The sequence below is a fragment of the Arachis ipaensis genome, chromosome B6, assembly GCF_059453495.1.
Source record: "Arachis ipaensis isolate K30076 ecotype BB chromosome B6, ASM5945349v1, whole genome shotgun sequence".
Taxonomy (NCBI): Eukaryota; Viridiplantae; Streptophyta; class Magnoliopsida; order Fabales; family Fabaceae; genus Arachis; species Arachis ipaensis.
This window is the reverse complement of record NC_142441.1, coordinates 67,643,926-67,662,161: the sequence shown is the minus strand read 5'-3', so window position 1 is coordinate 67,662,161 and position 18,236 is coordinate 67,643,926. Positions and strand designations below refer to the sequence as shown.

Genomic DNA, 18,236 nt, shown 5'->3' with positions numbered 1-18,236 from the left:
CGTTGCACATGGGTTCCTCAACATGCCCTGAGCAATGCACGTGAAGTCCAAGAATCAATTCAAGCCCACAAAGCTTAAGGCTCAAGGCCCTAACCACAAGGAAGATCACCTTGTTAATTAGGAGTTATTAGAAAATATTTGATTTTGTTTTGATTTAGTTTAATTTTGAATTTTAGGTTTTCGTATTAGGTTTTTAAATAAGGTCTCTGTTCACAAACAGAGTACGATATTTTTACACCACCCATTACATCACATTACACACCAGACTTCACAATTTTATTTTCATTACACCATGAGCAACTAATCTCCTCTGTTAAGGTTAGGAGCTCTGTTGATTCTTATGGATTAATGTTATTGCTTTACTATTCTTGATTTATGCATTGATGTTTCTTAAGAATTAAGTTTCACTCTTCATTACAATGATTTGAATATATTGAAAAATACTTCGAATCTAAATTGAATTCTAAAATCATCCTGGGAAGATTGTATGTTAGAATTAAGCTTGAAACTTATTCCCATGACTCTCTAAGCTTTGAACCTAGTTTGATAAGCAAAAGTAAATCATCTAGGGTTAGGACTTGAGAATTGTGTGGTTTTGAATCTGTGCATGTGCTTAACCTCTTTTCTTAAATAATTGACTAAGAAATTAGTGATTAATTAGGTTAAAGAGAAATTGAATTAACAAGGAATTAGAAGTTTGATTAATTGTGATTCACCATAAGAAACATTCCTGCATGATCAAGTTAAGATAGAAAGTGAAAAGCATTATTCTTGAAAGTTTAATATCTCTGAAACCTTAACTTTTTACTTTGCAATATCCCATGAAATTGTCTTGCTCGTCTTGTGGCTCTGAAGCATATCTCCATTGATTGGAGTGCTCAGAATCTGTGATTTCTTGGTGATATTCTCAGCCACCATTAGAGATTGGTGATGGTGGGTAATATCCCATAAAATCTGTTTGATTATAAGATGAATTGAACTCCATTTGAATTTTGTAAAACACATCACCAATTAAAATCAAAATTCATGTCTCAGATGAGATTTGCTTAGTGAGGCAAAAACTCAAACACCTTGGTATCAACTCAGAACAGAAAATTAAAAGAACAAAAACAAAAAAAAATGCTTAATCTAAACCTCTCACCCACTTAATCATTGTTGATCTATATCAATCCCCGGCAACGGCGCCAAAAACTTGATGAGGGAAAATTAACTTTCCACACAAACTCACCGGCAAGTGTACCGGGTCGCATCAAGTAGTAATAACTTACAAGAGTGAGGTCGATCCCACAGGGATTGATGGATCAAGCAATTTTAGTGAGGTGATTAGTTTAGTTAAGCTAACAGTGGTGAATTGAGTGAGAATTGAGTAACAGAAAGTAAATTGCAGAGAACTGTAAATTACAGAATGTAAATCAACAGAAGCTTAAATGGAAAGAAAGGTAAATTGCAGTAAATGTAAAGGAAATTGGGTGCAGAGAATTTAAAGAAAGCAGTAAATCAATCGAAGAGATCTTGAGAGCAAGTAACAAGAAATTTAAATTGCAGGAAAATTAAATCAGGCTGAATCATGAACAGAATTGTAAAGTTGCAAAAGGAAATTGTAGCAGAGGATTATTAGAAACTAAAATTTGCATAAGCCAAATTGAATTCAATACTTGAAATGTAAAAGTGCAGAAAAATAAAAGTGTATCAAAGAGAGCTTTCTATTCTATCCTACTCCTACTCCTACTGATGCCTACTACTATTGCAGCCTAACCGATCTCTCCTGTTTAAAATGAAACTGATGCCTTTATATAGGCTTTACAAAATGAAAATGAAATTGAAATTGAAAACAAATTACAAATCAAATGAAATTCTTAATCTAACTATCTCTTGTGCCTTTGAGTGATGATACTGGGCTCTGCTAGCTTTGAATCATCAATTGGGCTTGAATCAGATGAATTGAGCCAAAGTTCTGCTCCCAGGAGAGCGCTGCGTTGGCTTAGTGAGCGCTGCCCACGTGTGCGCGTCCTCTGCACGTGCGCGTGGGTAGCAAAATCTCCAATTCAGGTTCCAGTGCCAGCCTCGCGTGCGCGTGCTCTGTCCTGGGTGCACCATCGATGCGTGCGCGTCAAGTACGCGTGCGCGTCGTTTGCAAAACTTTGCTTCCAAATTTTATCTTGCCCGAAAACGTTCACTTATGCAACGTAGCGTTCTCTTTGCAAATGAACGCTACTTACATCCATGCGTACGCGTCAAGCATGCATACGCGTGGGTTTTCGAAATTCCTTGCTCGACGCATGCGCGTCGTGTACGTGTGCTCGTCGTGACGTTTTCGCGCCAAGAGCGCTCCTTGGTTTAAATCATGGGCCACGCTTTTAAAAGCGTGGCCTAAGGCCCCAAACGTGCTCAAACTCCAAAAGTATGTCCAGAATTCTTCCTTTGAGCTTATTTTGTGCTTTCTGCTTCTTTTTCTTCATCTTTTCACCTATCATCAACCAAACAGATACATCAAAACCTTGGCATAATCATCAAATCTTGCATCATTCATATTATCAACTAAATCTTGCAAGAAATCTAATGAAAATGCATAAAATTATCAATATTTGATTGAATCAAGACAAGCATAAAATTCTCACTCAAACACTTAGTTGTTGCATAAAAATGCATAAAAACCAAATAAAAACTAATGAAATAGGCTTGTGAAACTAGGCTAAAATGACTTATCATCAAATATCTTGGGACTTCATTACATTGTTCCATTAATAATTTCCTCTTCATTTTTGTAAAGAACCCTTTTACCCTTAGTCTTTTGATATAATTACTTGTTTGCCCTTAGTCGCACACTTAATTGTGTTTATGCTTATCTTTTACCAAAACAGCCCCGACATCACAGTTTCTTTCCTATCTTAAAAATATCAAACGACTTCGGAATTGTGTAAATTTTATGTTCACGCAATCTTCTAAAACTAAAATTTGTAACCAGCTAAAGGCTACAATTTTCTGATCACTCTAGCCCCATAAATTAAGGAAAAACTGTGGGTCCCCTGTATTTCGAGTAGCACTGCATCTTGTTCCTTTACAAGGTTTCTATACATTAGGTAGCGTTTGTTTTGAGGTACTGAGACAGAGACTGAGAGACTGAGATTCAGTATTTTGTTTGTTAGTTCAGAGACTGGTACTAAAATTTCTGTCTCTGTCTCTAAAATTTCAGTATTTCAGTACCTCCAAAAAGTAGGGACACAGGGGACTGAAATTTTTAGAGATTGAGACTGAAACTTTAATAACATTTTATATCTAAAATACTTTCGTTTCAATTAATTAATTCCAATTTTACCCTTTGTGCAAATTAAATTAGAGTTTCATTCTTGTTTCATTTCCTGTCTCCGATTTTGCACCAAACAGAATACTGAGATTTATTTCAATCCCTGTCTCTTAGTCTCTGTCTCTCAGTCTCAGTCTTTCCGTCTCTGTCTCTCCACCAAACGCTACCTTAGGTAACAAATACGCACTAGTCCATTTCTTAGATGTAGGTACCCTAATGACACTAACATTTATTTTGGTTTCGGTCTCACCTAATTTTAAGCTTATAGAATTAATTACAAATTTTTAAAGTTCTGTCCTGTTTGCAAAATCTCCTTAGAAAAACCAGTGAGACAACCCTTATTGAATATTTTGTATTAAATTCTAAAATCATTGAAACCATCTAAAACTTTGAACCACCACACTAGACACAACCATGTTTAACCACCTTTTGGTCCCACTAAATTCTAAGTTGAATTAGACTTTATGCAAGTTGTACAAGAGACTGCCTCCGCACTTTCTTGATAGTAAAACAGCCGCTTGTACCTTCTTTTGAAAAATCATTAAAAATTCAACGCAATACATCCAGCCATCAAAATTGGTAAGAATAATTTGGACATATTTCTCTTTCAATCCTAACTAGTTTGACATCCATAGCTGCCCTAAGGTAGAAGTTATTCACTTTGGAAGTTGAGTAAAAATCTATCGAATTATATTTTTCAAATCAGCATATATAGTTTCTTCTAACTTGCATAATTCTCACTACAAGACCATAACTATCCTAAATTTTGGAAAAAATCTTAACTCACATAGCAATAAATATATCTTGGTTGCAACCCAAAAGCTATTCATATTTAGGAGTTATAGGCATTAGAAGTTATTGTAAAATGTGCTAAAAACTGACTTTTCCTATTTTAACTAATGATTTTCAAAAATTCATATCTTCCAGTTCTCAACTCCTAAAAGCCTAAAATTTTAGAGAAATAAAATATATTCATCAAACTTTCAAAAAAAATATTTCTACTAAAAAATTCAGTTCATGAAAGCTAAACCGAAGCACACAAGTTGCTGCACCACTCAGAATTATGCAACACAATAGTTTTTCGACAGCCATACTTCAAAATCTCATATAAAACTCAACTTAAATCCAATAGCCCTGAAATTTAATTTTATTTAAATAGAATCATCTAGGTTTCTTTTGCAACTAGTTCCAGCATAATATCATTCCTGAGATGAACGTTATTTACATTGGAAGTTGGTCTTGTAATGTATAATCCTGTTTTAGTAAATCAGTGAACACAACTCCTTCCAAGTTGCATAATTTGTTCTTCAAAACTTAGATCACCTTGAAATTCGGATTGAACATACTAGACATAACAAGCTTTCATTCACAATTGATTTTAACTCAAAATTCATTCAGAATTGAGAGTTATGCATATGGAAAATTGCTGGTTTAGAAATAGATATCTATTTTCACTACATAAAATATCAGATTTCAAGAATTCATATCTCCCAATCCAAAACTCCAAAAATTTTGAAATTTTAAGACAATAAGAGGCACTTGTGGCAAAATTTGAGGACACAAGGCTTCTCATTTTTTACGTTCTTGCACATAATAGCAAAGTGTCTGATCTTTTTCTAGCATATAAACATTGCAAAATTAATATTAGAAACTAAAAAAAAAGTCAACAGACAATTTCTTCTTCTTATCATAGTGAACATGTAGAAATTTTTTAGAATCATTGCCACTTAAGTTAGGGTGGCAAGCTTTCATGCAATCATAATAACTAGTAAGCCTTCTCAATCTGTAATGGTGTGACATCTGGAAGCTATTAAGAAAGAACCAACCAAGTATTAGACACAATATATATTTTAATTATGCTTAACAATAGATAGAAAGATAAAAAGGCACCGATGCGGATTTTACAATCCACAAAACACCGACAAGTGTACCGGATCGAATCAAGTAGTACCTCAGGTGAATGAGGGTCGATCCCACGAGTATTAACGAGTTAAGCAAGCAAGATCAATCAATTAATCTAGTCAAACTAGCAAATTCGGGTTTTGAAAGGCTTTAAGCGTAAGCAGCAGTTAAACGTAGCAAAAACAGAAGCAAGCAGTGAGTGTAAAAAAGGTATATGATTAAGAAAGTTAAGGTTTCAGAGATGTTAGTCATCTGAATTAACACTTTTCGCTTTCTATTCTAATCATGCAACGATTCTTTTATGGCAAATCGTTAATAATTAAATCATAATCCCTTGGTAATTCAATTTCTCTTTAATATAATCAAATGCTAATCCCTTAGTCACTTAATTAAGAAAAGAGGTAAGCACGTTTCTGATTTATAAAACCACACAACTCATAAGAGTTTAACCTAGTTGATTTTATGTCACTTATCAATCTAGTTTCAAAACTTAAGAATGATGAGAATCAGTTTTCAAGGTTAATTCAATTAATCAATTTTCCAAGAGATTAAGAGAATTCAAATCAGAGATGAATTGTTTCCCAACATATTTAAACCCTTTGAAATGAAGAACAAAAATTGTTTCTTAAAGAGGAACCAATTGCATCAATTAGAAATAGAAAAGTTATTGCATTTATCTATAAAACTAACAGAGCTCCTAACCTTAACCGAGGAGAATTAGAAACTCATGCTTGTTTTGGAATCCTTAAGAAAATAAAACTCAAAAGTGCCAAAGAAGGTAAGAGGTCAGAACCCTCTTCCTTTATATACAAACCCTAAAAGATAAAAAATCAAAATTCAAAACTTCTTAATCAAATTCAAAATCAAAAACAGAATCAAATCTTTATTTAATTTTTTTCCACCGAGAAGATCTCTTTCCTGATTGCTTGTGGTCTTTAATAACTGTCCTCATTAATGAGCTTGTGATTGATCCTTCAAAGGGTTGAGAAATTGAAGGACAGAAGGCTTTGGTTTGAGATTCTGGAAGAAGCAGCAAGGCCTACGTAGTACTTGGCTTGTTCCAAGTCATACGTCATATGGAAAATTGATCCTAGAGTGTCTTTCGGGGGCTCACGTACAACGTGAAGTGGGCTACGTTGTACGTGATCTAATCTTCCTCAATTTGGCCTTTAGGAGTTGCTCTAGCATTGTACGTGATAATTTCCCCGTACTACGCGAAGGACCACTTGCACATACGTGTGGCCTAGGCGTACATGTGACTGCTGAAATGTCCTTTGTTGCGTGCACGCGTGATGTAAGCATACGCATGACAACTTTGTTGTACGTGGGATCTTCAGCGTACTACGTGAAAAGTGATGGTCACGCGTACGCGTGCTACATGCGTACGCGTGACATGGAAAGGGTCCCCAACGTGCTACATGCGTACGCGTGACATGGAAAGGGTCCCCAACGTAGTACTTGAAAGCTTCAACATACTACGTCAAATAATGCTCACGCGTACGCACGCTGCATGCGTACGTGTGACATGTAAAGTGTCGGGGACGTAGTACGTGAAAGCTCCAATGTTGTACGCCCTCACCCTTTTTTCTTCCAAAGGCTTTTTGTTTCTTGCAGTGAACTTTTTGTATCTTCCAGGATACTTTCTCTTTCTTCCTTTCTGTTTTGTTTGTTTTTGTTCTCCTAAACTTCCTATAACCAATGAATTTCAACTAATCAAAGTAATATCCATTCTAACCTTAAATTGATTGATTATCCACAACAATTCTTAATAAATCAATTAAAATAAAGAAGGAAAAGCACTAATGATGCGGATGCATCAGACACACATACACATGAAAAATTATCGCACCACCATTATCTCTCAGCCAGTGCTAAACCTTTTATCATTTTTTCAGTTGGTACCCTGAAAAGTTTAAATTCTCTTTTTTATAAACTCTAACCTTCAAAAAAATAAAAAATAATTGAAGTTAGAAAAATCAGGCAAGGAATGAGATATGTAAAGGTTTAACACTGCTCATTATTTTTAAAATATTTGCGTGACCTACATAGTGATTCTTGAAAAGCACTACAAACAGATCCACAAACCAGAACAATAAAAGCAATACAATAATTCAAGAACAAACAACAATTCAATAACTCAACAAAAGTACTTCAGTAGTTTAGAGCACTATCATTATATATAACGAAATTCTCCTTTTACTATTTTAGCAATCATAATAATTTATACTCTTAACTATATCATAACTACAAGCAAATAATATAATATAATTTGAAATACTACAACAGAAACAGCAGAAAGCACTTCTCCAAAAGGACTTTGTACAACAGCAACAAAGACGTACCTTGGGATAACTGGAGCAAGAACAAATGCAGGATTTCGGGAGAATACAGCAGTTTTTGAAGCCACAGCTACCTTGGTAGCATTTTGATTCAGGAAAAGAGCTACTGAAATAGCTCCTCCTCCTCCATTTACAGCACTTTGATCTGGAACAAGAATAGCAACAGCTCCATTTACAGCGGTAAGAACCCCAAATTAATTAACCACTTAATTATAAAATAAAATAATAATTTAATTGCCCAAAATAGGTTCAAAAATATAGAAATGTTATCTTAAAAAGAAAAAAGTGATATTTGGATTTAGAAAATATTTTCGAGCAGGAACAAGTATTTTTCTGCAGAAAATTGCGTAAAAATGTGTACCGGTAATTTAGCCGGTAGTACCGGCTTAAGTCTATCGGTGTTTTGTGAGAATAATAAAAACAGTAGAAAACCTTAGGAAAATATTTAGAATTAAAAACCGGACACTAATCCTAAAGTTGGACCCAAATCCAACATATAAATGTGATCATTAAGAGGCATTCAGCCTAATTTTTCAGGAAAGAGAGATAAAGGGAAGGTGAGAAGAGAGAAGAGAAGGGGTTTGGGGTTTCACTATTCACTCAAACCTTGTTTTGCTCATAACTTGAGCTACGATGCTCCGATTGACGAGCCGTTTACGGCCACGCAAAGCTTTCGACAAGCTCTTTAATTCTAGCTAAACAAAATTGGTAAGATTTCGAAATCCATGCTCCAGCTTCCAGCCCTAACAAATCCACAATTTTACGTTTGATTTTTGAATGAGTTTTGTAATTTTAGTGGTTTAGGTGAACTCTAGTTGCGAGTAATTGTCAGGTTTCATCCACATTTGGCTATGGGTAAGGTAAGAATGCCCTAACCAGTATGAATTTGTGGTTTTAGTGAACCATAGGTATTAATTATGATGAATTAATTGTGTATAGCTTGAATGTCGTAATTATTGGAGTTGATTTGGAGGTTTTCTACCAAGTTAGATGGCTTGTTGATTTTTGGAAGCTTAGTTGGAGGTTATTTGGTGGATTTGAGCATATTGGGAATCGGTCAAGGTATGGTTTTAATTTTCTTTATGTAATATGTAATATTTTGTGACACTTAGGCTAGTGACCTTTAAGATAGGATTGAATGATGTAGTTGTATAATTAATTGCATGTAAATGTTATGGTTGATGATGATTTTGATGAAGTTTGAAGGAGTTGTATTTGGTAGAGTATGAATATTGATGATTATGATTATTGTGATGATTGGATGAATTATGATGTTAATAATGGGTAATTGTTGATGTGTTGATGATTGATGATGTTGTTGGTGATAGATGATAAAAAATTAGAGAATTTATCATGATAAGTTGATAAACAATGTTTGTGATGGTTTAGAATGGTGTATATGTGAATTGTTTGATGTTGGGATTGATTATGTTTAAGATGGTTATATTGAGAAGACATAAAGGAAATTAGGAGGATTTGATGGTTTGATAGCTAGATGCTTGAGAAATGGTTGGAAAGTGTTTACTATAAATATTTGAGTTGTGTTGAGTGTGTTTTGTTTGGTTTGGTTTTAGAAGTTTTGGAAAAACTAGATAATTGACACTTTTGGTAAAAACCTGTTTTTGGTGAACTTTGGCCAAACACTACATCTCTGGGATGCGCATGATATGATAGTGAGCAGAAAGGCGACATCCCTGGTCGTGGCAGAAAGGCGACATCCCGGGGATGTGTCGGGTTGGCATTTTGAACCGACAAGTGATATCATGAGCTAATAGGACAGACATTCATCATATGCATCTTCTATCTGTTTGTATGCTTTGTTCAACTTCTATTGTGTCTAAATGTATCATATGCCTACTTGTTAATTGTTCTATTTGTGCTTTCTACTGGATTTGAGAAGGCTCGGTAGGCGGCAGCAATAGGATCGCATGGAGGTTAGGTCGGCGAAGGCGTTGGGACAGTGGTGACTAGTTTTAGTTAGACATCCTTTAAGATATAATACCCTATTTATGGTTTATAGGTTGTCGTTTATTATGGTTGAATATCTATATTCGATGTGAAGTTCTAGGATTGCCTTTGGCATCCCGAAACCTTATATCTTACATATTGGGCACTATTACCATACTGAGAACCTCCGATTCTCATACAATATTTTGTTGTTATTTTTCAGATGCAGGTCGCAAATTCACCTCAGTGAGTTTGTGGACATGGTGACAGATGGAGGATGGTTTCTCCTTTGTGTTATTCTACCTTACTTTTGTTGTAGTTATTCTCTCATCTTTTGTATTTATATAACTTTTTTGCCTTAGAGGCTTTTGCTTTAATCTTTGAGAGATAGGAAGTAAACCTTTTATAAAACTCTGTTGTATCTCTTGACTAGTTGGCCTAAACTCCGCAGGCGGTGAATAGTTTTCCTTTTGTATATCATACTTATGTATATCTTGTTTACTTTAATTATTACCTTGTATATCATGGAGCTATCTACAAGGTTATATATGTATATATTATATTTTGTATCTTTTTCTGCCAACGCGTTTAGTTATTGTGTGTAAACGCTTCGCATTTTCGTAATTCCGCTTTATGCGACTTTGAGCTTTTATTTCTTCATCAGGCTTCTTGTTATATAAATTCTTGAATATATGTTATATTATGAGCTTTAGAACTGTCGTGGCACTTTGTTATCCTTTGCTTTACGGCTAGAGGTAAGGTTTAGGGTGATAGAGTGTTACACCAGCAAATTGATTTGAAAAATGAGCAGTAGTTACTCCCTTGACAGTAATTTGATGACAGAGTGGGACACAAGCAGCAACACAACCATTTTGGCAAGAATCAATTGATGAAGAGAAGACAATTGCAACTGTAACTGCAGCAATGGCCTGCGACAGTGATCTTAAAAAAAAATTAGGGATCACTCAGAGTTTCAATCTTCATAGCTAAACAACATTAACATACTATTCATATGTGAAATTAATGAAAAGAAAGGCATAGTTATGCTTAGCACCAGTGATCCAAACAACCTATTTGAGAAAATAACAAACCAAAAAAATGATTAAATGAGAGTGAAAATATACTAGAAAAGATAAGCTCCCAAGCTTTTGAGAACTTCTAAAATTGAGCTTGAAATTTCCACTTGCCACAAGCAAAATCAAAGTCAACTATAGTATAATCACATTAGTTTATTAATTACATTTTTATATTTTAGTATCAATATTTAGTACTAAAACTTAGAAAGCAAATAACTATACTTGAGAGAAGGGGATGTAGAGGGTTTATAAACAGAAATTGTGGACAATAAAAGAATTAAGAATACAGAAAGAATACCTCAATATAACAGTCATATACCTTGAAATTCTGAGCAATTTCACGGACAAGACGCTGGAAGGGAAGCTTGCGGATCAACAGCTCAGTGCTCTTTTGGTACTTTCTGATCTCACTGAAAATTTATAGCAAAAATTTAAAAAAAAAATTCATGACAAAATAAACATATAAATTAATGGAAGGAAGACAAGAACAATTAGGGGGAAAAAGTAAAATAAGTAACAATCATTTACCATAAGGAAAATGCTTACAATTACCTTGACAACAAGTAATGGATCAGAAGAATTATGTTTACCAGTAAACTTTGTCAAAACACATACATTAAACAAACTCTTATTATATCAAATGCATTCACATGAATGCTAAATCAAGAAAAAACAAAATCCCAAATTAGAGAACCTAGAAACAACAAAATTAGAAATCAAAAACCCTAAAAATCCATAACTAAGAGTATAACACTAATAATAACAAGCAATGCTCAAATGATTCTGCACAAGAAAGCATCTAACACAAATACAGATGATTGTAACTAAATCAGGCATACTAAAATTGAACTAGACATAGAAAAAGCCTAATTAAATATGAATTGTGATATAGAGTTCTAATTAAATTTAATACATGCTAGTGACTAGGGAGTGGGGATTAGGAACCCTAATTGCCTAAATCAGAAAAAAATTAAAAGCCTACCTATTGTGAAGGAGCAGAGGCGGCACGAGTAGTAAAGGAGACGGGAGGCACAATAAAGCAGTGGTGAGCAAAGAAGCAGAAGAGCATGGCGAGGTGGTGGTGCGATGTAGGAGAGCTGCGACGTCGTTGCTGCGAAGTAGCAGAGCTACGACGGCGGTGCAAAGTTGCAGAGCTACGAAAGCGGTGCGGCATAACAAAGCCGCGGTGGTGGCGTAGCATAGCAGAGCCGTGTTAGGATGTGGTGCAAGGAGAAGAGGAAGGTATGGACAAGGTCTCTTAGCTTTCTGTGAAAGGAAAAGGGCGTCGGTGTAAAAACGGAATAATTCCCTAAGTGTTATAGCTCACTTATATTGCCGATTTAGAATCAATCAAAAACAAGAATCAATTCGTTGGTAGCATAGTCCAAACCAACAATGAATTCTCAAGATCAAATAATAAATTCAATACAAGATATAAACCGAGATCAAGAGTAAATCAACCTCGGGTCGTTCTCTCTAGGAATTGTAATTAAGTGTCCTATTATTGGCTATGAGGGAAGCAAGGGATTTGATTGCAAGTGACAAGAAAATTAGAAGGCAAGAAAGTAAAGAAGCATGCAAGGAATTAAAGCTCAAAGCAAGTAAATCAAAAAGAGAATTCAAGTGGCAAAAAGTAGGAACTCTTAGCAAGGATTGGGAGTTAAGGATTCCTATCATAATCATAGACAACAAACATGATAATTGCTAAGAATTAATCCCAATTAGTCTATCCTAACATCGAGAATAAGTCAAAAGGGCATAATTGATCTCAATCCACAAGTCCTAATCAACTCACTAATTAACTTAGTGAAAGACTAGCGTTAGTGAAAACCAAACCAACTAACAATTCTAATCACAATATCGAATGGACATCTATGACTCAAGGTCGCCTAATTATCCAATTCCAAGCCAAAAGTGTGAAAAACTAGGTAAAAGTCATACCAAGCATTTTGTCAAACACTTGGTGGGTGTGAAAATAAAGCATACTCAAAGATATTATCTACCAAGTTATTCTTATCTTTTCATTCCCCACACTTAAACATCATACACTTTCACTAACTTAAGCTACTCAAAGATTCAAATAAAGAATATTTCATTGTTTTCCGCTCAAGGTTAATGATGTGGCAAAATAAAGAACAAAAAGGAGGTATTCATAGGCTCAAAGTGGCAAACAAAGGTAAATGAAATGGTAGGCTATTTGCGTTAAGTGAGCTATAAAGAAATAATGGCCTCAATCACATAAATGCATAAATATACATTAAACAATGGACGTATAGAATTAAACAAACTAAATATTACAATCATAAAGAAGAGCAACACACAAGAATGAAATAAGTGGTCAAATAATATAACCACACAATGAGGCTCAAAAACTCACAAGTTGTATGTTCTTTAACTCAAAACCATATTCCACAATGTATAAATCATGCAAGTTTCAATGAAAAATTTCAACTCAATTCAATTTGAATTTCAATGCCCTATATAAAAAGTAAGCTTCTTGGAAATTTCATTAATTTGACTAACATTTATTCTATATATGTATATAATGTGATTGGATGAAAAAGGTCAAAAATCTTAAGTTTAATTCCTAATTTCAATCAACCCAAAATAGCAAGTATATAGGAAATCAAACTTAGGTGCAATCATCACATCATCCAAAATCACAATCATAGCTAAAAAACTAAAAAGCATATGCAAAAGCCAAGATTAAGAGCAAAATGCCAAAATATGCATAACTACAATATAATACTAAGTTATGTACAAGCAAAATTAGAAAGTGCAATAAACTAAGAAAGTGCAATAAACTAAGTAAAAAGGTTTTCAAAAGATAAAATATATACAAAACAACTAAAAAGTATAAAAAGAAACTAAACTAAAAGTGTTCGGAAATGAAGCTTGTCACCCAAAATGCGCTTGCTAAAGATGCACAACCTCCCCACACTTAAGATGTAGCACCGTCCTCGGTGCTCACCATGCGGAGTGAAAAGAGTCGTCACTGTGTCACCATACAAAAGTGGCTGCAAGAGTGATGGTGGTGCTGAAAAGGAAAGAGCTAAGTCACAAAACAGCATATGTATGAAGTGAACAGATAATATAAATTTGAATGGAAGCACACATGAGATTCAAGTTAGAAGAAGTAACTTCCAATCAAATAAAGGAATCTAAGAAAGCTAACTTGCTTGTTTATCAAAGAGAAAAAGAAGAAAGGAGCGTTATTGCTATGCACGAAGGAAAAAAAAAAGAAAATAGTTAAAAGGTTAAAAAGGAAAGTTAGTTGAAAAGGAAAGGAAAAGTCAAAAGGTGGGTGAAGAAAAGAAAACAGTTAAAAAGTTAGTGTTAGTTGAAAAGAAAAAGAAAGTTAAAAGTTATGTGAGTAAAAAGAAAATAGTTAGTTGAAAAAGAAAAGAAAGAAAAGATAGTCAGAGGTTATGTTAAGAAGAAGAAAAAGTTAGTTGAAAAAGAAAACAAAGGTCAAAGTCATGTAAAGGAAAAGAAAGAGTTAGTTGAAAACAAAGAGAAAGGCAAAAGTTATGGGCATAGCAAAAACGTCCCTAAATTCTGAAAATTTCCAAAGTTCCAAAACAAGCAAGTTCATGTTCAACTTCTCAAAATAAAATATGCCTTATGCTGAAGTGAGTAATGCGATTTTAGTGGGCATATAATCAAAGAATAGTGGGCACATCCACTTAGCATAAGGTGAGACATTTTGGTGTTGACAAAGGTAAATAAGGAAAATTCAAACACCAAATTATAACGAAGCATAAAAGTCACAAGTTGAAACAAGAATTGAAAACTCATGATCTAAGTGACTTCATGAAAGTTAGGCAAAAATAAAATGAATTAATTCAGCCACATAGATTAAAAAAACTTTAAACTTGTGAGTTTATGCAAAAGAGGATCAAAATCTCAAAAGAATTTCAAGTTTATGGTCAATTTAAAACTCAATTAAGGCATATTCAATGCTCAAGAAGAACGCATGATTTAAAAGAAGCAAAGAAGTTAAAGAATTGACCAAAACTCGTAAGGAAGCTCATGAGGAAATTTCCAAACCCATTTAGCAAACAAGATTCTATTGACACAGAAATCCGTCAAATAGAAACTTGTTGCACCAAAGAAGACAATGTCATTTAATGAACAAGTTTAAGAAAAATCCTGCAGCATTTCAACAATAAATTGGCTATTTCCCAAATTCAAACAATCAATTCAGATTTCCTATGAATGCTTTAACCATTAAATTCACAAAATTCATGTATGTTTTCAAAGGAAATCAGACAGTGGGCCAAAATACAGCAAGAACAAAAATACAGCACCAAAACAATGAACCATTTAACAAGCAGGCAATCTGAATTCAAACAGTCAAGTGCAAAATTGAAAGAAGACTTCAGCAGCAATTCAGCCAAGCCATTTCAAACCAAATGAAATTCAAACTTAAGAAGCATAATAGCATGATTAATTATCCAGCAAGCAAACCTAATCAAGGCAAACCAAACTGCAGGCTTCAACAATTTTAGCCGCAATGTTGTCAATGGAACCAGTTTCAATCCACACATACCCACATATTTAACACAATTCTAGCAACAATAATTCAACACTCCCAGCAGCAATATCTCAGAAGTTCAACAGAAAATCAGTCAAACAACTAACCAAATGAACTCAACAGTAATTTAACCATCAATTCGATCAGAAAAATCAAATCAGAATTAGTGATTCTACATCATAAACAGCAATTCAGAATCAGTGATTCCATCACAAATGAGCAACCCGAACAGCAGTGAATTAATCCAGCAGTAACCAAAACAGCAGCAATGCACAACATATAATGGACTCAATAAGCATTCGTTGCATTGAATTCGATAATCGTTCCAGAAGCAAGCAGTATGAATTCAAGCAATTACTCATAATTGAATCCAACAATGAACTGCAATTGGGAACAAGAACTCAGCCAATAGCATTTAGCAAGAACAAAGCAATAACAGATAACCAGGCAGCAGCATCAATTGCACAGGGGCAAATCATGAAAGAGCAACATTCCGAACAGCATTATTAATCAAAACAACCCTAAATCCACTATCCAGCTCAAATTCTCTAACCACCTAATCAACTAAACATGCATAAACTAACTAAATTAAGATAAACAAAATGAACTAACTAGCTGTAATATGATAAACGAAACAGAACAAAGTAAAGGAAAAAGAAAATGGTTAAACCTGGGAAGCAGAATCAGAGCAGAGGGAGGAAGGGGAAGGAAGGGTGGAAGCGGCCGGCCAAAGTGGCGGCACCAGCGGTGATACTCAGAGACTGAAGTGGCGAAGAAGAAGGGCAGCGCTGCGTTGCAAGGCTGAGAAACAGGGGAGACGCCCTGTTCTTGCTGCTCGAAGGCATCGAGAGAATAGGGGGATGGCGGTCACGGTGGTGGTGGTCGAAGCCAGGGAAGGGCTTCGTACGTTCGGCGAGGGAACAAGGGTATGGCGCCTCGGTGTTGAGCTCGACGGAAGGGGTTCTGGTGGGGGTTCCTCTGGTTCGGCGAGGAGAAGATGGGGCTCTGGCGCGAGGGTAACGTCGCGATGGCACTGGGCTCGGTAGAAGCTAGAAGAGGGAAAGGGGAAGAGAAAGGGGCGCGGCGGTGTGGGTTATCGCCGGTGATTATGGATGAAGGGAGGAGAGTGTGGTGACGCGGCTGGAACGAGAAGAGGGTTGGGTCACGGAGAGGTCGCCGGCGTAGATGAAAAGAGGAGGACGAGCGAGGTGGGATCGCGGACAGAACAGGGGCTGGAGAGGCGCGGCGAAAGCAGGGCAGCGGCGATTAGGGTTGCCGGCGGTGCTGCGGTCCTGGGCTCGCGGAGAAAGGAGAAGAAGGTTGGCGGAGGTGAGGCGCTGCTACTGGCGTGAAAAAGGGGGTCGCGGTGGTTTCAGGACTCGGGGGTGAGGCCGAGACAGGGAGAGAGGAAGAAGAGAAAGGGAAGGGCGCGGCGGCTGCGGCGGCTGGGTTGGGTCGCCGGTGGCTGGAGGTGGGTGGACGGTGAAACAGAGAAGGAGGATAGGGATGGAGAAGAGGGGTACTGAGGAGTCATAGGGTGCTCACCTAAGTGGGGTTATGCGGACGCACCAACTGTGCGGGTGCTCCCAGCAGAAGGGGGTGAATTGGGGTGCGTACGCACAGATAGAAAAATGGGCAAACATGCGTAGGCATATGTTGTGCAAATGTTGCGAATAGAGAGTGTCCATGAGAGTGTACGTACGAACCAGCCATGCGTACCGCGTACGCACAGAGAGAATTTGTTTTTTTTTTTACATAGGATTTAACCCAACATTCTAAAATATATATAAATAAGAAATTAATAAAAATATGCAACTATTTACATTAATTTTAGAATTAATCCAAAATTCCACCTTTCAAATTAAAATTATGAACTATTTAAAGCATTAATAATATGCACAAATAAAAATCTATCCAAAACTATTTTATCTATCTAAAAAATTAATAAAAAATTTTAAACATATAACTCAAGTCAAAAAGACAATTTAAACAAAATTACTAACTATTCACATATGTATTTTAAAACAAAAATTTATTAAGGCAAGCTAACAACTAAGAAACATATTTATAAGAAAAAACAAGCAACCAATCAAAAACAAACTATTCACATATTAACAATAACCAACAATATAACACCATTGCAATTCTCTGACAACGGCGCCAAATTTGATAAATAGAATTATTGCTGATTTAGAATCAATCAAAAACAAGAATCAATTCATTGGTAGCATAGTCCAAACCAACAATGAATTCTCAAGATCAAATAATAAATTCAATACAAGATATAAACCGAGATCAAGAGTAAATCAACCTCGGGTCGTTCTCTCTAGGAATTGTAATTAAGTGTCCTATTATTGGCTATGAGGGAAGCAAGGGATTTGATTGCAAGTGACAAGAAAATTAGAAGGCAAGAAAGTAAAGAAGCATGCAAGGAATTAAAGCTCAAAGCAAGTAAATCAAAAAGAGAATTCAAGTGGCAAAAAGTAGGAACTCTTAGCAAGGATTGGGAGTTAAGGATTCCTATCATAATCATAGACAACAAACATGATAATTGCTAAGAATTAATCCCAATTAGTCTATCCTAACATCGAGAATAAGTCAAAAGGGCATAATTGATCTCAATCCACAAGTCCTAATCAACTCACTAATTAACTTAGTGAAAGACTAGCGTTAGTGAAAACTAAATCAACTAACAATTCTAATCACAATATCGAATGGACATCTATGACTCAAGGTCACCTAATTATCCAATTCCAAACCAAGAGTGTGAAAAACTAGGTAAAAGTCCAACCAAGCATTTTATCAAACACTTGGTGGGTGTGAAAATAAAGCATGGTAAAATGACAAGAAATAATAAATGCTAAAACTACCAAGCAAAAAAATAATAATAAAGATAGCAACTCAATAAAGCAATAAAAGAGGCATGGAACATAAAGTTGCATTAAATGTATATTAAAGTAGCAAGAGTGAAAATACATAAAAGTGGCAAAAATGGAGAAGATGACAAGATAAAGTAATGAAATTAAGACAATAGAACAAGGAAAGATAGAAGAAACTAGATTAACACAAGAATTAAAACAGGAAATTAGAAAGCAATTAAACTAAAAACCCTAGGTTTTAGAGAGAAGGGG

The 18,236-nt window shown here is 35.3% G+C and overlaps 1 protein-coding gene across 11 annotated transcripts; it reads right to left on the bottom strand.

The window, feature by feature from the left end:
- Positions 1-1,642: 1,642 nt before the first annotated feature.
- LOC148561170 (uncharacterized) lies at positions 1,643-16,838 on the bottom strand. 11 transcript variants are annotated; one of them, XR_015886208.1, is made up of 5 exons: positions 15,776-16,838; positions 13,442-13,605; positions 10,888-10,978; positions 7,549-7,690; positions 1,643-2,467 (listed from the first exon to the last, which is right to left on the bottom strand). XR_015886208.1 is itself a non-coding variant. In XM_088492072.1 (5 exons), exons 1-4 carry the CDS (start codon positions 13,637-13,639, stop codon positions 7,676-7,678), a joined length of 609 nt encoding a protein of 202 aa, XP_088348198.1. In that variant the 3' UTR covers positions 1,643-2,467; positions 7,549-7,675. The 11 variants fall into 11 exon arrangements, 3 of the variants coding, with proteins under 3 accessions (XP_088348198.1, XP_088348196.1, XP_088348197.1); XM_088492072.1 differs by lacking the exon at positions 15,776-16,838 and adding an exon at positions 11,551-11,834 and having other exon boundaries at positions 10,867-10,978; positions 13,442-13,639; XM_088492070.1 differs by lacking the exons at positions 1,643-2,467; positions 15,776-16,838 and adding exons at positions 5,938-6,895; positions 11,551-11,834 and having other exon boundaries at positions 7,549-10,421; positions 13,442-13,639.
- Between the last annotated feature and the right edge of the window lie 1,398 nt (positions 16,839-18,236).

Excerpts from the sequence above, each read along its gene's own strand:
- LOC148561170 (XM_088492070.1), bottom strand. The coding sequence starts at position 13,639 with ATGCTGTTTTGTGACTTAGCTCTTTCCTTTTCAGCACCACCATCACTC. Across the intron at positions 11,835-13,441 it reads TTCATTTCCGAACACTTTTA|AAAGCTAAGAGACCTTGTCC; the intron begins GTTTAGTTTCTT and ends TTCCTTTCACAG. Across the intron at positions 10,422-10,887 it reads AAATTGCTCAGAATTTCAAG|GCCATTGCTGCAGTTACAGT; the intron begins GTATATGACTGT and ends TCACTGTCGCAG.